Source organism: Etheostoma cragini, chromosome 14 (genome assembly GCF_013103735.1).
Source record: "Etheostoma cragini isolate CJK2018 chromosome 14, CSU_Ecrag_1.0, whole genome shotgun sequence".
NCBI lineage: Eukaryota > Metazoa > Chordata > Actinopteri > Perciformes > Percidae > Etheostoma > Etheostoma cragini.
This window is the reverse complement of record NC_048420.1, coordinates 20818431-20842624: the sequence shown is the minus strand read 5'-3', so window position 1 is coordinate 20842624 and position 24194 is coordinate 20818431. Positions and strand designations below refer to the sequence as shown.

The 24194-nt window shown below is 43.1% G+C and overlaps 1 protein-coding gene across 20 annotated transcripts in view; it reads right to left on the bottom strand.

Annotated features, from left to right (window-relative positions):
- The window catches only part of macf1a (microtubule actin crosslinking factor 1a), a 117346-nt gene that overhangs the window by 37526 nt on the left and 55626 nt on the right, over positions 1–24194 (bottom strand). For all 20 annotated transcript variants that reach the window (XM_034892001.1, XM_034892000.1, XM_034891999.1 and 17 more), the window contains 2 exons: positions 23332–23649; positions 22483–22665 (listed from right to left, as the gene is read on the bottom strand). In XM_034892001.1, the coding sequence (XP_034747892.1) occupies positions 22483–22665; positions 23332–23649 (501 nt within the window). The remainder of the gene's footprint in view (positions 1–22482; positions 22666–23331; positions 23650–24194) is intronic.

The window sequence follows — 24194 nt, the reverse complement described above, 5'->3', positions numbered from 1 at the left end:
TGAAAGGAGTTAATGGGCTAATAAATCCCATTTGAAACCAGTGTTGCTTGAGTTGGGTGAACATCAACAAACATACAAATCTGATGCAAATGTGGCTTGCATTCAAAGCGTGTTGGCTCAGACCTTACTAACCTCTTTTTCTTCCCCTTCATTGTCCCACCAGCTTTTCTCTTCTTCACTTTCCGGAATATGATTGTTTTGATCACACTTGTACTACTTTTTAGGCACAGAGAGAATAGCCTCTTACATCGCACATCCAAAAATGCCTCTTCATTCAATACCCAATTTAAATACCTCAGGAGTAAATCTCATCAGCGTCAGTGAGCCAGTAGGAACGCAGCATGCTTCCACCAAGGTCTAATTAAGTTTGTGATTGGCTGTCTAAAGTTACACGTCTAGGAAGGAGGCAGGAAATACTGTTAAGCACAGAGAATGGGCTCACGTAGTAGGAGCTGAAAAATAAATAACACGATTTGTGCCGTAATGTGTAATGTTGTAATTTCTTTTTGTTTAATAAAATCAGTCTCGAAAAAAGTATTGTTTAGGAACCGTAGTCAAAGTCACGGTATTGGTATCCAGCCTTGGATCACACACACATCCTTTTCCTTAGTAGAAAATCCATTCAAGTCATCAGTGTTCTTCCCATATTTTTTGGGAATGTTTGTGCTGCTAATCAGCTCCCTGTGAGACAGATATATACATACATACACACTGTATATATAATTTGTAAGAGCTGTGTTGTCTCACTGATATCCCTGCAAGAGAAGAGGAGTGATGTAGAGGCAAAAAAAATTTAAATCATTGAAAATACGCTTCAAATATTTGATCTCCTTTTTACATTTTGAGGGCATCTACATTCAATTCCAGTGGGAGATCGGTGTGTTCCCGCATTTGTTTTCATGCTTTTTTGTGTTCGTGAACACGTCCCCCTCCTTCTCGCCCTCAGTCTTTCGCAGGTCTATCCCGGAGGCGGTTGTTCAGTACCAGAATTATCACATCAATCGAAATATAAATGTATGAGCCGCAGACCTGAAGCCACCTCGTTCACTCTATCCCTGTTTCTCTCTTTCTCTCTTTGCTTCAACATCTTTCGCTTAATGCCTAATTTCTTTCCAAGCCACTTGTTCGTTCTATTACATCTTGTATTGAAAATTATTTGGAAACTGCGGAGTTCATAAACTTACAGTTGGTTTTTTATTTTTACTGCCTCAGAGATATTTTCAAAACTAATATCATAACCAATAATAAGACATGCAACTGGCAAAAAACAGTGTATATCCAGTAAAACAAGTTATGCAACCAGTTTGGACTGCATACAAACTCCGTTCCGTTTTCATCCAGGTAGCCTTGAAACAATGTATTTCAATAAATATAATTTAAGGATTTTTGAGGACCCTTTAAATCTTGTATCTTGTAATTGGCTTTGAATGAAACATGTAATTTCTGCCATTTTTCTAAATCTGCGTATAAGCCCTGTTTGTGTGTTTCCTCGCCCCACTTCATCAAACAGCATGCAAAGCCAGTCCATCTGTCTGTATGTCTGTCTGTTTGGGGGGCACACATAAACACACGCACACATGCACACACGCACACATAGTGCCTTAAAATGAGCTCCATATTAATCCAAAGACCTTCTGCTTGTGTATGCCTGCCAGCGTAGCTCTCTTATCATTGTACCAAAGCCTCATGCAGCGCTAAAAGGTGCTCCTCTGTGCAAACAATGGCTTCCTCCACCCAACCTCCCTGTTGCCTGTCACAACTCTTTTTGTGTCTGCTTCTTTGTCTTCTTAAACTCAGTGCGCAGATCTGTCTCAAAACTGTCCATTTTCAACGAATTTCTATCAGCAATTTAACGTGAAAATTGCCTGCTGTTGTTGGTTTTGCATCGGAGCAGACAATTAAAGTGGGGTAAGAGATAAGAAGACAGAAGAAATGAGAGCAAAAAAAAAAAATATGTGAGAAATAAGAAATCAAAAAGGCCAACAGAGATGTAAGGGAAAGTGTGACAGGTCGGGGTACAACACACAAAACAGAGAGCGAAAGACAGGTCCGCCAACAGGCCACAGAGTCCAAAGTTCCAGTGTCAGCCCTGACACATTCTTATCACATATCTAAGTTTATATTCCCCAGACAACTACTAGTGTAGCCATGTTGGCAGAGCCTGCTCCCCTCACAGAGCACCACAGTATTTACCCCTCACCTTCTTATCTCAGCAACAACACCAGCCAAGCATGAAGGAGGAGGTTTGGGAGAGAATGAGAGCCAGTTGAGGAGAGTGAGCATGGCCGCAGAAAGGGGATTTCATCACACAACAAAAGTGCATATGTCACCTTTCAAAAATGGAATTTCCAAATAGTCATCCACCATACATTACAAAAACAAGGACCCGGTGTTTCTGTGGTACAGCTGCATGTTATAACTGATGTCCCAAGCTTGAGAATCACAACAGTGATTTTTAAATACATTTATTAGAGAAAGTGTGCATTATTAAATGCTAGCTAACCTTTAAATGGAGCCAAGAATCATGTCTAGAAAGGTTTACTCTTCTGGGTTAAAACGTTCTGCTGTGTCTGATCTAGGATGGAAAAAATGTACTAGTAGCCCGCATGTCACAATGTCACAAAATCAAAACCAAGTGTCTCAAAAACCTACAATACATTAAGTATGCACAGTAGATATATCTTTGATGCATACAGGCCACTCAAAAGTTACAGATCATCGGCACTACAGCACTCTGTACAACTATAACTTATCGATTAGATGTGAATGGACACAACTAATTATATTAAACTAAAGCCAGAGAGACAAACAAACAAACAAACACTGATAACACAGGAAAACATAAGAATAAATACAGACCAAAACAAATAGACACACATCTAATCTTACAAATACACATATAGTCAAATGTACTCATAAATCAACGCAAGGCCTCTGCTTAATGGAAACTTTGATATACTAAAAGAGGAGAGTGCATCGTCAGCTTGGGATCAGGCACTTCAGACGCCAACCAAATCACACATTGCCTGTTCATGGTGCAGGACATTAAACCTCTATCAACTGGTTTGGAATGGGAATTTGTTTAGATGTTGTAGAAGTGAAATGTACATGGAATTTCAAAATCAGACAAGGCTTTTAGCCTTCAACTCATACTTTCAATGTTGCATGTTTCACATGCAAAAAAAGAAAGAAAAAGTACCATCCTCTCAACTAGGACTATGATAAAAATTGCCAAATTCTGAGTCTGTACGCAACAAAGATCAGGCAAATCTGGGCCAAACACTTTTCACACAACACATATGGTAGAGCTCCATAAAGCACGACAGCCTGTCAAACCCACTGTCACATTGAGATAGCATCTACTTTTACACACATCTTTACATGCAGCCCAGACAGTCAAACACAGAGGTAGACGGAAGAAGAGTGACAACACAAACAAAACAAGTCGAAGACTGAATGCAGATGAATGGAGAGAGACTAGTCCGACGCAGTCCCACTGACAGCCTTCTGTGTCAGGTCCATGCCAAGCTAATCTTGCAGCAATTATAGAATATCCATTTGAGATCCATGTCTGTACACAGCAGTCACGCTGTGTATACTGTGACAAAGATTACATTCTAAGAAACCAAATCAACTCAAACCTCCTCAAACAGTAACATTTCTCACAAATTAGTTAAACAACATGGAAAACTTTGGCCTGTATTACTTGCTTACAGCTGGGAAACATCCAGCACCCGTGACTTTGTATGGGCACATACTCTACTCTACTGTCCTCTATATACAGACAGTGTAAACAACAATAGCGCGCCCTTGAGATAAATGTTATAAACTTTGCACTTGAGATCACCATTATAAGTGGACCTCAGGCACAGAATGCTTTTTTAGCTTCACAGAAATAAACATGTGATCAATCTCAAATATGTGCATCCACTGTAGATTAGCACTGACCCCAACCCAAACACACACCATATGCGCACGCACACACACACACACACACACACACACACACACATACACACAAAGCAACCTTGAGGGTAGTTTCCCATAAGTAGCAAAAAAAAACCTCTAAGCATCATATTGCATTCATTTAAAGGTCTACTACTGAAACACAAACGCAAGCTAATTATGGCGTCTACATAACTTCACCCCACCCCACATACATTTTCCATGCTATGTCTTGATCTGTTACACTCAACGCCAAAATACCTGACCCAATTCTTTTTCCATGCTATGGCCTTGTGAGTCCACATGCCCACATCTAATGCATTCATCGCTAAAAACAGATTTTTGCTCAGCTTTTACTCTCCCCTTTTCTCATTAGGATAACAAACCAGGGTGTCTGTGGTTCAGTTTTAATTAATTCTCTCTAGTGGGCACTCTTTATGGGCGTTACATGGAATCTGTTCCAAATCACTCTGGATTTGTGCTTATACTAAAGGCTGAATAATAAATATATAAATTCTATAATTAGTAAACCACGTCCCAGATACAAGGTCTTTTTTTCCACCATGTTACAAAATGACAACTATTCAATTCATGGTTTACCTCAGATCACTCAATTGTGTTAGCATGCTACACAAACAGCACAATGAATCATACTGTGGACTGAATACATCAACTCAAAGCAACAATGAGGTCCTATATACAGTCTTTTATAGGAATGAATTATCTTACAAAAATGTAAATGAAAGCATACCTCTACCTCTATGTCAGTGTTGGAACTTGGTACTATAGTTGTCCATTCTTTCTCTGCTTTAGAGCCCCTTCCTGACTCTAAGATGGGTTCTGCTTGACAAGCTGTGGCCCCCATCTGAGGCTCATCTTCCTGGGGCCTACATGCCTGCGCCTGGCTTGTCTCTGTCTGCGCAAATAAGCTCTGTAGCAAGCCTGGCTCAAGCTGGTCCCAAGCCTGGTCTGTGGAAATAAGTGGAGGAAAGTCCAGAGTAGAGCCGTCTGACTCCCAGTCACTGTCCCCTGTCATAGAGCCGAGGACAAACTCCACCCCATCCATCCCAGACTGGGTCCCTTCAGAGTACGAGTCCATCTCCTGAGTATCCTCACAGGCTGAGCAGGTATCTGAGGGGCCAGGTTGGGGCCGCTCAGGTGCTGCCATGTAAACAAAGCTGTCAGGGGAAAGGAAGGCTCCCTCCTCCTCTGGGCAGCACAGAGGTTTGGGGACAGGACTCGGGGGAACGGAGTCCTCAAGTGGAGATGGGGGACAGTCATTGGAGTACTGGGGAGGCGCAGATACAGCCAGATAAACAAAACTATCTGATACCACAAAGGCCTCTGAGTTTTTAGTATCCAACCCAGCACCACTAAGATCTGATTTAGAAGGTGACTGAGGTAAAGGAGGTGCTGAGTCCGTATGTTGAGGGTCCACAAGAGGATCAGAGTCAGATTTTGGGGAGCTATCTATCACTTCTGTTGAAGTTTCCAGATCTGGGTCTTGTTGTCCAGGCATATCCAGTCCCGAGACTACATCTGTGGAGACAACATAAGTCTCCAATGCAAAGCATGTCCCTTCTGTATCACGAGTTATTGACATGGTCGGGTTGCTAATCTCTGAGGAGACTGAATCTTCTTGACAGGAAGTTTGAATGTCAACATCCTGTGCACATTCACTGTCGATTTCTTTTTCAACCGTGTGCAGAGGCTCAGGGGGGTGATCCATGAGAACTCCCTCGCTACTGTTCAAACTTGGCTCAGATTGATCATACACATCCCACTCTGTTCCTAACTCCTCTCCCTCTTTCAATTCTCCCTCGTCCTGCTCATTCTCCTCCTCCACTTGATCTGCCTGCTCACAATAAGGGTTCATAGGGCTACAAGATGGAGAGGAGGCTCTCTCCTCACAATCCTCGCCGTCACGCTCTGATGATGCACCACTATCTGGGTCTGTTTCAGTCTGTGCGTTTCTCCCCTGTTCACAGTCTATCTGAATAATGTCATTAATACCAGTCTGGTCTGGTTGGGACGTGTGGACGCCACTGGAGTCTGACTCCAGCTGTTGACCAAGAGCAGAGTCTGTTTGGTTACTCATCTCTTCTTCCTCAACCTCTTCTTTTTCCTCATTATAGTCAACATCGCACTCTTCATCGATGAAACCATGTTCCCTTTCACAGTGTTGAGCTTGCACCAAGTCTAAGTTTGTCATCAGTTCTATGTGCTCAGAGTGATTTAAATTAGAGCCTTCTGTATTATTTTCTGAGCTTGGAGTAACGCTGTTAGGCTCTACAGAGTTAACTTCATCTAAAGATAGAGTTCCTTCAAAATCCACCCAGGCAGTCTTTGCTTCTTCCTCTCTCTCCTCTTCCTCTAAACAAGGAAGTGTGTAGGGATCAAGAGGCTCAGGGTCTACACTCATCTCCACACCCTCCTCTCCTTCATACACTTGACATTGCCTCTCCAGTTCAAGGAAGAGGTCATCCGACTCAGCCCCTGAGCTGGGGCAGGGTGAGTCACTGGGGGCCCCGGGGCCTCCAAACCCTGTGGGGGGGGTCAATACTGGCCAATGTACAGAAGAGCCTGTTAAATCCCATCCCTCTGATTCCAGTGATTCCCTTTCCCAAGACTGGTCAATAATCTCCCTATTCTCTAATTTAAGAACTGCCTCCCACTCTCTTTCTTCTCTCTGAGCTCTCTCCTCCTCTGCTTTGTCCCTTTCTTTCTTCCACACCTCCTCCTCCTCAAATATTGTGCTGTACTCTTCCTGCTCCTCGTCTTCAAGCTCCTCAAGAATTCTGCGCTCGTCCTCCTCAAACTTGAGTTCGGAGGCTGTGCGTTCGAGCTCACTGCCGTCAGCACCCCAGCCAAGCAGACCCTCATCACCCCCCTCCTGACTGATACAAGGGGAGAGAGGCAGACCTCCGTATACTAACCCATCCTCCTCCCTCAGGAATGGAGATGGTGGGTCTAGTAGATAAAGTGACTCTTCATCTGTGTTGCCATTATCCCCCAATAGGGGAGGTAAAGGGGGGAGAACAGGGAAGTTGTGTCTCGGGCCGACCTGGGTTCTTTTCCCTGTTGTTAAACTGCGGGGCCAGGTGCGGGCCTTGGTAGGAGGGCAGAAGACTGGTTTTGGTGGGATGAGAGGAGCATTATCCCCCTGGTCCAAAAGAGGAGAGTCCCTCTCTGAATCTGAGGTCTTAACTGACTCAACTGTCTCTTCTGGGATCTGCCTAAATCCAGCTTTAGAAGAGCTACTAGTCCGTTTCTGGTGCTCCCTTTTTCTCTCTACCTGTCTGGAGATACTGGGGCTATGCTGTGGTGTATTTCCAGATACCTGGGGTGCCTGAGTCTGGCAAAAGGCAGGTAAATGTTCTTTGGAAGGTGACTGCGCCCCATGATTCTGTTTGTGTTGCTTCTGCGGCACAGGATGAACCTGCTTTTGCCTGCTGAGAGGATGCTGCTGGAGAGGAGGCACCGGGCTAATTGTGCGTGTCAAAGAAGGCGAGGAAGAGACAGGAGGCGTGTGGGGAGCAGATGATAGAGGAGAGGGTGTGTAAGGGGGTAAGGAAGGAATGGACGAGGTAGGGGTGGATGGGGGGTGGTGAGAAGGAATGGGCTGTAGAGGAGAGAGAGGAATGCCTGCCGCAGACATACGTTTTTCTGCTCCTTCAACAGACGAGAACTCAAGTCTCTCAGCAAACTCTGGATAACTTGGGGGCATGAAGGCTTTCCAAGAGCGACGGTTCAGATTGTCCCTCTTATCACCACCTTGATGGCGCCTCTTGGCCACTGCAGCTACCCCACTGGAGCCAGATGAGGACGGGGCAATAGGCAAACCTGAACCTACAATGCCAACTGGTGGTGACATTATCTGAGGATCACCAGTTAGCTTTAAGGCATCAAAGATCACTCTCTCATCTAGTCTCTTTGCTCCACCTGCATGATCTGCATTCCTGGAGACAAAAACGCATCCCAAATCAGCTCCAATGGTGCCATTGCTGGATAGTGTACTTCCCTCTCCTCGCACCTCCCCACCGGAGCCTAGAGTGCTTCTGGAAGGTTGACACAGTTTGGTCCCTTGGTCAATCTGTTCATTGATGCGCATTGTATCGTAAATGGATCGCTGGGGGACGTAGCAATCCTCTATGTACGCCTCATCCTCATCACCTTTTCCAAGGCAGCGAGGGTTCTGCCTCAGGCAGTCCGGGCGGCTTAGAGGTTTGCCCATTCTGTCTTTCACCTGTGCTGGGCAGTCACAGAAATCCTATTGTTTAAGGTGCAGGTGTGGCACTGCACTTAGAGAAAACGTTTTCGATTTTGTTCACAAGAAAGGCAAGTTTGTGGGAAATTAATTACTTTACCTTCAACAGTCCTCAGTCCAATAATCCACAAAAGCAAACAGTCCATTTGGCTGCATTCAACAAATCCTTCAGGTTTCACATTCTTTTATTTCAAATGTTATCATCCACATTATGATTCCAGTGGTGTGTTTTAGGGTTAGGTTCTATGTCACTTCAACAGTTGTGCATTTCCTTGGTCTTTCTGAGATGCTGTTTGGCATCAGCGAGGGAGTGGGAGAGACAGCCCTCCCCCTCGGCACCATATTAATCACCAGCTCTGTTATTTGAAAGGCTGTTAGGAATGGAGGAGAGGTGGAGGGTTGAAGGGAAATAAACAGTCATCGTCTCCCTCTCTAAGTAGTACAAAGTCCAAGGTGAGGTGAGGACCATGCAGATAACAGCGCTTTGTTTTGAGTACAGCTGTCTCCTCCATATTCATATACCGCTTCTCATTCCTTGACCCCTTTTTTATTCTCACTAAGCGCCTGCCTCCTTCCTCTCTGGTGTCCTCTCCTCTCTGTGGCACAACAGGGAAAAGCAGAAAGGGCTTCGACAACTTCAACAGTCTCAGCGAGAGGCAGGCTGGGAAGTGTAAAAGTCTCCTTTTAAGGTGAGAAAACCCACTCTCTGTTATATAAAAGAAAGGCTGTGTGGGGTGCAATGACTAGGAAAGTGCAATACTCCATGGATTTGTCTCACGTTTGTAAAAAAATATTCCTTGCAGGAAAAATTTGCGAGAAGCCAGTAAATGAAAGAGACAAAAATACAGAAAATGTCTTTCCTCTTTGTGGCAAGAAAACCCAACTAGAGAAAAATGTGAGTAAAGTAGAAATCCCTTCATTAAGTCACTGCCTCTTTGTGGTCCGGTGAGTGTTCAGTCAGTCCACATCTTTTCTTTTTCTGTCCTCTGCTTCCATCACAAAGATTTAGGGCTTTGTGCCTTCAGGACAAACCCTAATTTTGTCCAAGACATCACATCACCAAAACAGCAGTCATCATTAGTGACAGAAAATCAACTCCATCATCCAAACAACAGTCTAGCATTTGAGGAAAATGCTAAATCCGAACAAAGAAATAAGCTGTCCGCTTTTGCGTGAAGAAATCCCTGTCAATGTTTTGTATCTTTCTTTATCTTTTATTATCCTCAGGTCCTCCACAGCTCCAGGGGAGAGGTGGTACAGTAGATTGAAAGCAGGAAGAATCTTGGAGGGGGTGAGGCTGGAGTGAATGAGGGCATCTGGGGGTAGATAGAAAAGGGGGGGCTGGGGGCTGGATCCTGGACCAGCCAGGCAAGCAGGCAAAGCAGGCAGGCAGACAGGGCAGTGAGTCGTGGGACTGTATCCAGAGGGCAAAGACCCAGACAGCTCTCCCAGCTCCAGTCCAAGCTTTGCAGGCAGCGTCTTCCCCCTCTTCACCAGCAGACAATCCCAGGACACGCTCCCTTCCCTTTCTCTGCCGTATTCTTTCTCCTGCTCCCGACTCCGTAATGAGAATGAAACAAAGTGCCACGCAATCCCAGTTTGTCTTTCTTCCTCTCTCTCACTCTCTCTGTGAGACGTGTGGGCTCTCAAGCTTTGCGCTCTTTCTCCCAGTCTCTGTTCTCAGGCCACTACACGGCTGAAATGGTTTGCAGCTGCTAAAAAAATCTCCCTCTTTTCCTCTCACTCTCGCTCTCTGGCTGCTCCCCCCTCGCCTCCTCTCTCACTCACTCACATGTCCCTTCTCTCTCTCTGGCTCTCTCTCTCTCCCTACCTCCCTCACTGCTCTCTTGCTGTTTGTGTTTGAATTCAGCTCTGTTTGTTCTGTTTCCTGCACTGGTATTTAAACACAGGAAGTTCTCCAATCATGCTGGTTTCCTCTCTACCGAAAAAAGAGAAAAAAACACATGAGGCAGAGAGAGAGAGAGAGAGAGAGGGAGAGGGGCAGAGGCGGAGGGGAGTTAAGTAGCGATAGAGAGGGAGGCAGGGTGCTAAGAGGGGGCGTGGAGCTAGAGAGAAAGAGAGTTGTGCAGAGGAAGATTTTGCTTGTTACCAAAGAATTTTCAGCTGAATACCGGGATTCTGCTGATTATTTCATGCTGAGCAACAAGCTACTATTAAAACTGATTTAAAAAATATAATAAATAAAAAGAGGAATGATTTCCAATGATTTAATATACTGTAATATAACCCAGATGAGGGTTTCCTTCTGTCAGCATATTTATACAGTATCTCACTTACCCTCCTGGCCACTATTGCCAGATTTGGGAGGGGGGGGGCTAGAGATGTGAGATGGCAACATTCATGGCTACATTCATCACAGCTTTGTAATCCAGTCTTAATACTCTGTGGGCAAACCGCCTCTCCCTCCTTTGGAGCAACAAAACACTGTCCTCTGAGAGTGAAATGATACAGAGCCAAAGAAAGAAAAAGAAAGACAGCAGGAATGGAGGTACGGAGAGAGGGGGCGGGACTACTAGCCAACGGGAGAGAGAGGCTTATCAGTAATGAGTCTTTTTTTTCCTCTCCCCCAAAGCAGTTGTCCAGGCTGTAGGTAGACAAGGAAGTGAGTCCAGTCTGTGTTTGTTCACTCTATTATTTCCTCCTTTGTCAGAGTTGAGCAACAGGCCCTCTATCAAGCTAGAGTTGGTAGCGTTAAAAGAACTGCGGTGTTAAAAAATAAATATATGGAAAAGATATAGACACACAAAAGTCTGTGATATTCACAGACTCCACTTGTGCATTCCCGTCTGCGCCTTCACTGAAACCCAATCCGGCTAGGGTGTGAGTGTGTGTGTGTGTGTGTGTGTGTGTGTGTGTGTGTGTGTGTGTGTGTGTGTGTCAGTCAGAGAGGAGACCAAGGGGCCAGGAGGAAAGGGGCTTTGCACGAAAAAGCAGGAGAGAAGGGGCGGGGGGTGCTGTCTTTTTCTACAGGATGCCACACAAAACCTCTGAACAGCCACCCAATGAGTCAGAAGGGGGATACTAGCAAATATGGCAACCTGCAGCCACAGGGCAGAGACAGAGAGCTCCAAGTCACTCTGTTTTTCTCTTGTTATCCAAAGTTACAGGCTTCTCAGAGCCAGTTGTAGCATTCCTCCTCCCCCTACTTCTTGTTCTCTCTTCTGCTCTCCTTTTTCAGTCAGTCTGTTTGTTTAAAGCAGTCTGGCAGAGCTCTGCTGATCTGAACCAACGCACGCCTGCTTTCTTTCTTTCTTACTCAACCCTTTGCCTCAAAACACATTTCCAATACACAAGAGGTGGAGCGCTCCCTTTCTCAACTGTTGCACAGAGCAGCCCGTGGCCTGCATGTCAAATATGCTAAATACTCCACTCTTTCTTTTTAACTACCCTTCCTCCCTCTAACCACCCCCCCTCTCTGTCAGTTGCACTGCAGCTGTCATTGCCGCGTCCTAGGCAAACGTCTTCATAGAAACAAAAGGGGTTTGTCACTGGTTTGCTTCACACACACCCACACGCACATGCAGAGCTCACAAACTCTCGCGTGACCCACGGCTAACTGACAATCCCCTCTACACAGACCACAACAAGATTTAAATCCAAGCATTCACAGATGTGGGCCAGATACCAGAAATGATGGAAGGGCAGGCAGTAGGAAAATTAAAAAGCAAAGGAGGCATTAAGGACGCAGAGGAACTGATAAACAGATTAAGGTTATTTAATTTGCCCATTTAGATGATGCCCTTTACCCTACCCCTTCTTCCTCTGCCTCAGTGAACAGGCAGAGTCTATACCTCCACCCACGACCTCCCATGACCTGTTTAACATTAAACTTGATTAGTCAATTCCTCTGTCGATCTACCCTCCTCTGCTATAATTTTATTCATTCCTCAGTCGTCACGGCTGATTTAAGAGTCACAAAACCGACGGAAAGAGGAGCAGGGAGGGGAGTGAGGGGACGAGAGGATTATGGGTTTAATTTTCCCTGGGGGGGTCAGACTGTGGAGCCTTCACGGCCATGGTGGCGTGTCGCACTTTGGATCACAGCGTCCACTAAATGGCCTGTTACTCACATGTGATGCTGTGCTGGTTTTGCCTGAGTTAAAGGCTCACACTGCCTTTGTCTGTGTCTAGAGGCTTGAAACAACTTAGTGCAGTTAAGTGACATAAACACAAACACAGGTGGAGGGCATGAAGTATGTATTATTGACTTTTCTGGGTCGTTTATTTGCTCATGGGGAAACACCTGTTGATAAGAAAATATACTTCTCTCTGACTCTTTAACTTCTCCCTCCCACCGAAGCCAGAGTAAATCCATAATCCATCTCTTCAAGTCGTTTATTGTCATTTTCTCCCTTACCGTCTTTTTTTTTTTTATCTCTCTCCACCCTTCCAAATTTCTCCGCCCCCACTTTTCTGGTAACCTGGCAGCAGGAAAATGTATTTGCTATGTTGCTCTGTCTTTGCTTTTACTTTCCTAAATCCAACCTTCTGTGCAACTCTCAGGGGTAGTTTTACATTAACTAGCTAAGCAATTCACCTGTGTGTGTGTGTGTGTGTGTGTGTGAGAGAAAGCCTTTATTGTTTCTGAGGCAGAGAGACAGTTACAAAGAACCCCCCCACACACACACACACACCCCTCCAAAGTCACACAAAAACAGACACACACACACACACACACACACACACACACACCACTCTAAACAAATAAGGCATGCATCTCCACCATCATGCTCAATAACTTCAATAATCACGCCACGTCATCATCTCATACATCATCTCAATCTTACACACACCACGCCCGTTCATTATGGTAGTTTTAGACTGCAGATTTTTTGGCTGATTTGCACCGAGTGTGTGCGTTTGCACCGAGTGTGTGCGTTTGGGCGACTACTTGTGTCCTTCTGAATTTAAAGGTAAATTAGTCTGCATGCGCACACACATTCTTTTAAGCAAATCAAAACGTCACACTGTGTGTGTGTGTGTGTGTGTGTGTGTGTGTGTTCATTCAGCTGGCAGCAGCAGTCTATGTTACAGATGGAGTCTAACGTCCATGTGCGATTCATGCAGGTAGGACCTTCCACATTATATAAACACTTTGGAGGTCAATTCTCAACGGTGGTTCACACAATTTGGGGAGTTTCAGTGTGGTAAAAATAGGTTTATCCTCTCTTTTTTCTTTCACTGACCTCCTCTTTCCACACACACACACACACACACATCAAACAACACCCGTGAGGCTGCCTCCTGGGAGGTCAATGCACGAGGACATCTCTCTTTTTTTTCCCCACACACCTCCCTCAATGATTGCCTGGTTCCACTATATGACATCAGAGAACAGCAGCTCCCAACCGTTAACCAGGAGCACTGGGACACACACACACACACACACACACACACACACACACACACACACACACACACACACACACACACACACACACACACACACACACACACACACACACACACACACACACACACACACACACACACACACTTTCCTTTTTCTTTGAGCCTCCTACTCCTCCCACATCCACCTCTTCACCAGGATCTTACACCACCTCTACAGTACAAATCAGCTTTAAAGGTCTTTGTCAGTGTTTACTCAGCAAATAGGACTTATTTATGTATGCTATTTATTATGTAGGGCCGACACTTATGATTATTTTCATTATCGATTACTCTGCAGAATCTTTTTTAGATTAATCGATTATAAGAGAACAGTGAAACATTTCCATACCAATTTCTGAAAATCTAAGGTGAAGTCTTTACATGCCTTGTTTTGTCATTCCAAAACCCAAAGATATTCAGATTATCAAGTAACTTCAGCAGTAGGGACAATAGTTCCATTGCAACATTGTGTTAACAGATGTGTCAACTGTAGCGCCTGGGCAAGAAGGAAAAGAGAGGACTGAGGACAGAAATAAATCCCATTCACCGTGTCTCACTTCACCATCGACGGAAATGTTCAGTTTCATGTGAATTATAACACTGAGAAGGCTACACAGTTTGCGTTGCTATGGATGCAGTTTTCCAACCGTAGAGACAGAACGGACTGTTTCTTTGGAAGAAGCAATGCAGGCATTTTTAAATAAATAAAATCCTTTTCAAATCCATATTTTTTATCAAACTGTTGAGTTATTTAGTAAGTAGCTGTTTGACAAGCGGGATAACATAGAGCAAGATGGGCATTATAGCAAATACAAGCGCTTCAGGTTGATTGATTCAATGTTTTTAAATTTACAGTAATGTGTGTTTTTTTTCACCCCATTCTTCAATATGATTGACATCATCAGTTTGTCTCAGTCAGTTTTACTGTCACTATGATATATATATATCATATAATATGATATTTGTGATCAGGTTATTACATTTAAATTTGCTCCCTGTATGTTACGTTTTGTTATTTAGTTATGTTACACAAAATTATTTCAAGACAACTACATACAGTATATCCATAAAAAATGAATCTTGTTTTTTCCTGTAAAATACGATCTACAACCTACTTTAGTTACTGTGCTTAATGTTCTAAAAAAAAAAAGAAAAAGATTATATGAAATACTTTTGAACAAAGCATATTAATATTTGTCATCTCAGGAGAGTATATTGAATTCTACTCAACAAAGAGTAGGACATAGAAAAAGAGAGAGAGACAGAGGGTGAGAGGCTGAGCCGTGGCATGCCTTTCTAATTCACAACAGGTGAAACAATACAGAACCTGCAAGTGCAAAGGCTAAGACGTTACACACAAACACACACACAACATCCTAGACATATTTAGATCATACAATCTAAAGTCAACGCTTACTTTCTTCAGTCTCAGAAAGGACAGAGGTGTGTGTGCTGCGTATGCGTGTGTATGTGTGTGTGTATCCACGTAAATTTATTTGTGTGTGTGTGTGTGTGTGTGTGTGTGTGTGTGTGTGTGTGTGTGTGTTTGTGTTTGCCAGCATGTTACAGTAAAGTTTGGCCGGACAAATCAGTTTATATGATTAGAGAAATGATGTTAGCTTGAGCTTCTCAGCCCCTTAGAGAGACCAAATGCAGACAGAAATAGGAGTAATCAATTCATACACACAAAAAGAAACACAATCTCTCTCTCACACACACACACACACACACACACACACACACACACACACACAGACTGAATATGAAGACAATAGGAAAAACAAGGACAGAAAATAGTCCCAAAAAATCTAATGAGCCAGTAAACAGCGGTGGTGACGTATGACTTGGATTAGCCTAGTCATGGGACGGTTCCTGGGTTCTGACACACTGAACTCTCCTGACCGCACGCCGCCTTTGACTGTGAATAAGGCAAGCATGGCTGCTAATTTGTAACTGAAACTCATTTGATACGGTCTAAATGTACAAGGCAGAAACGTTGACTTAACTTACTCCAACCATCATCTTTTGTTTCAGGTTTTCTAGTTGTCAATTTCATCATGTGGTTTTACATACATTTTGTTTAGGTAAATGTTCAGCATGATGAACAGAGAGTTTATTTTCTGTTAGGGAGAAGGCTATATTTGTCCACTCATAAAACCACAACAGTTGAAATGTTGATAGTTGACAGTTGAGGTTGATTCAACATAAAATGTGTATCAGATCTCAAACACCCTTTTTTTTATTGCAACCTTTTTAAAAGCTGGACACGCAGTTTAACTCAGGGATTTTAGATGTCACTACGGATTCATAATTTCCAGAGCTAAACGGAAATGTTGCTCAGGGTCTCCGACTCATCCACATTAAATATGGGCTCTCTAAAACACATCATGGGTTACATTATATGGATTTGTTTTAATAGAGGGTATCTTTAAATCAGGTGAGCAACGGGTCTAAACTAATTTTCAAAAGTGTTTTGGACAGGTTTTAGAGTTAAAATGTTTATTTTTGACTCACTCACTGCTAATTATTAAAATGTGAATGTGTAAGCAGCTCTATAGGTGAAAATTAGGAAATGTTCCAGCCTCACAACATGAGCCCAAAGACGACCAGGGGGTTGCCGGCCCGGTTTGGCTTGACTTCTACTTCCATCATTAAATAGTTGCTGACACAGTCACTGTGGAGAAGGACAGTGAGTCACAGGCTTACAGATTCTCCAACGAGTGAAGACTACATGATTATGAGGCTGAGAGGAGAGACGATAAGGGAGACTAGAGGAGGATAAAACAATAAAGAGGAGAAGGTGAAAGTTGCGAGGTGGAAAGAGACGGAGGTGGTGAAGACAGGGGAGGCGCGCAATCATGATTTAGGATAGGGATTTTCACAAACATGTGTGCACAAGCCACACTCTGGGCTCCTGTTCCACTGTCACCCAGACTAACCAGCCCTGCCCAGGAATGTCCATCTGCAGCTTCGGGTTTAGAGCCTTGTAATGCCTCTCTGCTAAAACTCCAGGTTTTGTGTGTGTGTTCTCAGAGTCTATGTCAGCTGCTTAGGGACGAAGGGAGCCAGGGGCATGCAGAGGGATGTTGATGCCACACCCTAGTGTGTGTCTGTGTTTGTGTGTGTGTGTATTTGTGCATGTGTATTTGTGTGTTAGGGTGGGGTAAAGAGACAGCTGAGATTCTGGATTGCACCCCGAAAAAGACTGGAATTAGAAGCATCCTCTGATGCAGAGTGCATGCACACACACACACACACACACACACACACAACTCTCGTAAGCCCACAAAGGAACCCTAAATACAACCACAGATTCCACAGTGGCACTTATGTGCAGACAGGATGGCCATGTATAAACATGTACATGGTAAATAGCAATACTTTTTGATCCTGCTTCACTTAAAACTTGTGCTGTATCTGAAATCACTTACTATAAGATAGACAGTAGTTTACTAATAGTGAGCAGTTAATGAAGATCACAAATGCTTTTAAATGTTTCACAAGACTGAAATGCGACTACAAAATGTTACACAATGCATTGAGGGCAGAACGTAGAGTACATACCATAGACACTAGTTCATTTGTTCCATTGTGGGAGATTTGAGGATAAGTTTCACACTCTGGACTATTTGGACACACATAAAATGGTGGACCGTAAAGACGCTAAGACATGCTATAGCGAACTGGGAGTGACTTTACGGCACATCTACACAGAGGGCAGCCAAGTTTTTTAGTTGCACGTCCTACACAGGCCACGTTAACATGTTGTGTTCTGCTTTGTGGACATAACCGCGAGCCAAAGCCTACTTTTACGCAACATATGTATTTACTTCCATTTACTTGCACAATGACGTAATTATGGGATCTGCTGACATGCTGCTTTCTCTTTATGTTTTCATGTTGTTCAGTGCAGATACAACAGCCTACCTAAGGTTTGGTACTGATTCTAATAAAACATTACATTTTTTAACACTAGACTTGAAGGAAAAAAAACATGTACACAAGCAGCCGTACCAGAACTGTGCTTAAATAAAATAGTTCAACAATAAGTAAACAAGACCAAGAATCGGACCCGACATTTCATGCCAACTTCTAATTCTTGGCGTTGGAGACACATTTCGGTTAGTACTAAAAAAGTATGAAGGTTAAAAACTCAAAATGTTTTATTTATATACATTACTGTGCAAAAGTCTTAGGTAGGTGTGGAAAAATGCTCTAAACAAAGAATGATTTCAAAACTATAAATAATGGTTGTTTATTGCTATCAATTTACAAAATGCAAAGTAAGCGAACAAAAGATCAAGTGAAAATCACATCAATGTTGGGTTTTACTACCCTTTGCCTTCAAACCAGTACCAATTCTTCAAGGTCAAAGTAAAAAGTCGGGCAACATGAGGATTGTAGACGCAGTGGTTGGCCAAGGAAACTTAGAGCAACAGAAGAAAAACACATCAAGCTTACTTCCCTTTGAAATCAGAAGATGTCCAGCAGTGACATTAGCTCAGAACTGGCAGAAACCAGTGGGACCCCGGTACACCCATCTATTGTCCGGAGAAGTCTGGCCAGAAGTGGTCTTCATGGAAGAGTTGCAGCCAAAAAGCCATTCTTCCAAAATAGAAACAAGGCCATGCGACTCAACTATGCACAAAAACATAGGAACTGGGGTGCAGAAAAATGGCAGCAGGTGCTCTGGACCGATGAGTCAAAATTTGAAATATTTGGCTGTAGCAGAAGGCAGCTTGTTTGCCAAAGGGCTGGAGAGTGTTACAGTAATGAGTGTGTGGAGGCAACAGTGAAGCATGGTGGAGATTCCTTGCAAGTTTGGGGCTGCATTTCTGCAAATGAAGCTGGAGATGTGGTCAGGAATAATGGTTTCCTCAATGCTGAGACATACAGGCAGATAGTTATCCATCAGGCAATTCCATCAGGGAGGCTTACGATTGGCCCCAAATTTATTCTGCAGCAGGACAACAACCCCAAACATGCAGCCGAGGTCATTAAGAACTATCTTCAGTGTAAAGAAGAACAAGAAGTCCTGGAAGTGATGGCATGGCCCCCACAGAGCCCTGAACTCAACATCATCAAGTGTGTATAGGATTACATGAAGAGACTGAAGGATTTCAGGAAGCCTACATCCACAGACCTGTGGTTAGTTCGCCAAGATGTTTGGAACAACCTTCGAGAAGAGTTCCTTCAAAAACTGGGTGCGGGTGTACCTAGAAGAACTGATGCTGTCTTGAAGGCAAAGCGTGGTCACACCAAATATTGATTTGGCTTAGATTCCTCTTTTGTTCATTCACTGCATTTTGTTAATGGATGAAATTAAACTATTAACACTATTAGCCAATATTAGCCACTATTAGCATTATTATTCGACGGCTTTTTTCATACCCGCCTAAAAACCTTTGCACAGTACTGTATACACATTGAAATTTAATTTAATATGCTCTTTCACTCTCTCTCCATCTTATTGACCCTGTAACTATATGTGAGATCACTGTTGGAAAGTTTAAACAATAATCTGACAACGTCTCCTACTCCCATGACCCTTTATCCCACAGCTACCTTCCACACACACACACGCACACGCACACCGTCCTAAGCGCCCTCGTCTTTCTAAGCATTGGCATGACATCACCCCTCTGGATTGGAAATGGGGTCTGGTGGGGGAGGGGAGGGAGGATGAGGAGAGGGGTAGCCTGGACTGTTTTGGAGCCAGACAGACATGTTTAGGTTTGAAATAAGCCGAGCTGGATCGGTTACAGAGAAAGGCAGAGAGGGATAGAAGGCAGAGGGAGGTGGAAACAAAGCAAGACGGGTTGGGCTTCAAAGAGACATATTCACATCTATTTTCCATCTGTCCCTCTCTCTAGGGAGGCAATATATACTGGAACTACAATACAGAGAAAATACAAATTGAATAAATTAAAAAAAAAGGCCAGATAGACGACAGAAGCACTTAATGTATCCCCTTCATCACATTATTTCCTTATCTTTCCCAGTGCATCTGTACGCCTGCCTTGTGATCCTGCTCTCCATGACGATCTGCTCTCTTTCTCTCTGTTTGACTCTTATTTTCTGCCCTTTCACAACAATATCCCCCCTGCTGTCCTCCCTTCGTTTTACTCCTATAAATACCCCTCTGCCCCCAGATAGAGTGACAGACCATTTCTCCATGCTCTACATACCCCACAGACAGTAGCTATTATACATTCTGCCCCTGCGATTACTTTTGTTCCCAGTCTGCCACCCATCTGTCTACACCTGTGAGCTCACAGTTCACAGCTTTAATAAAGGAAAATTGTAATCAGTGCACATTGTTGGTGCACCTGTAAACCTACAGGACTCATGATTAACTGTACAACAAGCAAAATACATGTAACAGCTTCACACTCTTCGTCTGATCTGGCTCTCTTTTTCAAGTGTAGCCTATTTAGCTCTATATAGCTCCCTCTGTCTCTGAATCTCTTTCTCCCTTGCTCTCTCTCATCCGTCTCTCCTTCTCTCAGCACCTCTTTATCCCTGCTGTCTGTTTGTTCTCTGCCACATATTTACTCGGCTTGCTCTCATTAAAAGACGGGCGATGGGGGGGGGGGCGAGAGAGAGACCCAGAAACAGGCAAAGGGGATGAAAAAGAAACGAGCAGACGCAGAAAGGTTTAGTATGTCAAGAGAGAGATGTGAGGATAATGAAGATGTTTTAGTAAATATCTGAAGAAATCAAATGAAGAATGAAGAAATTAAAGCAGCATTGAGGATGAAGAGACATGGGAGAAAAAAAATGTCTCTGAAAATCAGAAAAAAAGAATTTCCTTGATCCACCCACACATTTTAACAGAAGTGGAGCCGATAACTCCCCAGAGAACGAGCAGGAATCCTACTACATTTTTCAAATGCATGAAAATGATTAGTGCTCACATCACATGAATCATCGATCATTGTGTTGATTGTGCATACTTCCCCCGGGCTCTCACATATTTGCATAGTTTTCTAAAGTGGACAGGATATTACATCATAGCAAGAAAAATGTGCTGTTTAATGAGAGTAGTCAGACTGAAAGAAGTCTTTAACCATAAAGCGAGCAGTAGAGTAACGCAATTAAATACAGTGGAGGTGTCAATAAAGCACATTGCTGAGGTCAGTTACGCCGCACTTCTAGACAGTAAAGAGAAATTTCTCTTTAAACGCAGAGACAAACTACAGTCATTTAGGTCTTAATTTTAAAATATAAGAAGGAAACAACAAACTATACTGGATTCATGTTTGTGAAGCCTGCTCGTTTTCACCTTCATTTCTTACTCAGAATACATACATGTATTCATACATGTGTACAAAGATAACATCATGTACACTATTTAATTAATGTAACATTAGGAATTTTCATTTTTCTCCGCCAAGACTAAATGATTAATTAAGTCAAAAAGTACTGACGGATCAAGCCATAACCAAATAATTGTTAGTTGCAGCCCTAGTGTACATACTTACGGTGTTGAAAGTGTTGCTTCTTTGATATAACCCGTCATGTTCTTTACTCCATTTTTTTTTTATCTCATTTGTATCCTCTTACTAATTGTAAATGTAACTATCTGCAAATTTCTAATGCAGGATTATTCATACTTTTTCAAATGTTTGAGTAGTTTTATTGGCCAAAAGCACATTTTGACAATGCCAATTTTCTATCAATAAAGTCAACGTGTGTTTGTCTATGATGACAAGCAATCCCTCGTCATGTCATTGTTTATCTTCATTTTAAATAATCATTTAAGAAAGTACTTTCTGTGTACTGAAAACTGTAGCAGACTTCCTATTTTCTTTTTTTACTGGGGACTGTGTCCTAATAGCATCTTGTATCGGACAACAATAATCGTCAAATGCTTGAGGTTTAAATGAAAGAGAGGTAAGGACACTGCACATACTGCTAGAGTACCAGGTGTTGTAAACTACAAGAGAAGGGAGGGAAAAAGATCAGCATCCATCCCCACGATGACTAGGCAAACAAGTTCAAAATGCTAAAAGGTGGTGCCTGAACATCATGAAGAGTGTGAGTGTATGATAGAGAGAGAGAGAGAGAGAGAGAGAGAGAGAGAGAGAGAGAGAGAGAGAGAGAGAGAGAAAGAGAGAGAGAGCAGGAAAAACAGAAAGTATGTGGGAAATGCTAAAAAAAACAAACATTAAAAGAGCATCAAAATTGTCCTATAAAGAAAAAAAGCTGCGTGATCCAGCAGTGTGTCAGGCATTTCAAAGACGTATGACTCAACTAATAACTCCTGACACACCATGGGAACGCATGCACGCACACATGCACGCACACCCCACCTCATGGTCTCTAGAGGTATGAGCAAGAGTAAAAGGATGGGTACAGATATACACGCATCCACATATTGATATACACATATTGAATGTCACTATTGATGACACACACGGTGCTGTGTCCTTAACCTAAGCTCATTACGCTGAAGCTTTTCTGTTTATCTGTGCAAATTATTTTCAGTGGCATCATGGGAAAGGAAGAGAACACAAACCCGTACAAACTTTTCACCCTGAATTCAGCTAGATTCTCTTAAGTTTCTTCCCAAACAATGAAGCAGATTACTGCCTAAGCCAATGACAAATACATGTGTACTCATACACACTACTCAGATATGTACTGCAGTACATGCCAAAGAAAAGACAAACCAAGTGGAATCATGAAGAAAGAGGAGCTAAGACATGAAACTACTGTGCTGCAAATCAGAGTTCCATCAGATTCTCCAACCATCCTCAACACATACGGTGCCACACACATACTGCCACTTCACACACTAATATGTATACACGTCACATCCGTGTAGATAACCAGCAAGAAGAAATCAACCCTACCTTAAACTCCTGCAGCTGCTGTTTGATCATCTCGACCTCTGTGCCAACCATGCCCTGTGCGTTCAGCCCGTCTTCGGCCCTTCCCAGCAGGCCTTGCAGCTCGCCAACCAGCCTGTAGAACTCCCGAACCCTCTCGGCAGCGTCTTCGATCTGGTCCAACCTGGCCTGGCCACGCTCGCTCAGCTGGAGAATAGGGATACAAAAAATAAAGGAATCTTAAGTGCAGGGCGACCTCTAGCTCACCCAGTAGTGTGCGCCACCATGTAGACTGAGCCCTTGGAAGCGGACGAGGTTTGATGCTTAATGTTGGCCCTCTTCTCTCTCCCCTTTCCTGTCTTTAATCTATTTCATCAAATACAGTACAGGACACAAACAAATTTCCTACGGGACAATAAACTGAGTTTCTGCGGTTTCAACAAGTCAAATTTAAGACGGTTTTAATACCACACAAGAGTTGTCAAAAGTACAAAGTAAAAAATATATAAAAAAAATATATAAAAAATTGAAAAGGAGTAAAACTGATCTTCACATATACAGCAAACTATATTTGGACTAGCAAAAGAAAGAACTACATGGGCCTAGAGAAATTCGGGACCTGTTTAAAATGATTTAGGACATAGAACAAAATACTTATGCAAATCTAAGATTTCTTAAGGCCTAAAATTTTGATTTTAAAATTTTACATTTTTAGACTTTTAAAGGAAACCCTGAATAAAAATCTCTTATCCATCTTATTTAAAAACAATGAATCGGAACTGGATGAAACTTTATTAACGGTTACATTGCATAGAGTCAATAACTGCCCTAAACAATGCCACCAACACCACCATCGTCTTCCTTCTGCCTCACCTTGCCGGCCTGGCGGCTCAGAGCCTCCGTCTCCCTCCTGAGAGCCAGGAGGTCAGGTGAGGAGCCTTCTCGCCGCAGCATGGTGGTACACTCCGACGTTTGGCCCTCCAGCTCCGTCCTGAGGTTGGCCAGACGGGACAAGTAGCCCTTTAGTGCTTCGGCCTGAGAGGCCAGGGAGTCTGCATCGCGTCCGACGGGGCTGAGGGAGTCCAGTTCATCATCAAGGTCAGCAATGCGCGAGAAGACATCCCGCACATGAGACTGGACCTCGCCGACGCCCTGCAACCGGGACTCCAGGGAGGAGCAGCACTGCTCAATCTGATGGAGGAAAAAAGATGTAGAGAAGTGGATGAAAAGCCCAGTCAAATCTGTATTTCATCATGAAGTGAGGAGTCTTCCAGCTGAAAGATTGTCTTTTTACTCACTATATTTCTGGCATTGGATAATTTTTATTCAAGGTGTCAGACCCAATCAGAAAAAAATAAACAAACAAAGATCACCTAATCAAACTAAAGGAGCCTGTGTGGTAATGCTTTACTGGAACAGAATAATGTGTAACTATACCATTAGATGATGCCACACAACGGCAAGTAAAAATAGATTATGTCTGTATAGGTGCAAGAAAGAGAAAATAGAAGCGTTATCTAAGAGCTGATAGGCCTCATCTCTGCTGCAATTCTTTATTGTTATTTTTTATTTATTTTTTTTAAGCAGTATTGACATTACATGAATGTATTTAAAAAAAAAAGTAAAATAAATACAACTTCTCAGTTCATATAAGAGTAGTTCAATAGTTTCTTATACAGTTAAGCATCCTTGTAATAGCTGTAACCATACATGGAATATTTGGAAGCAGAAAATGG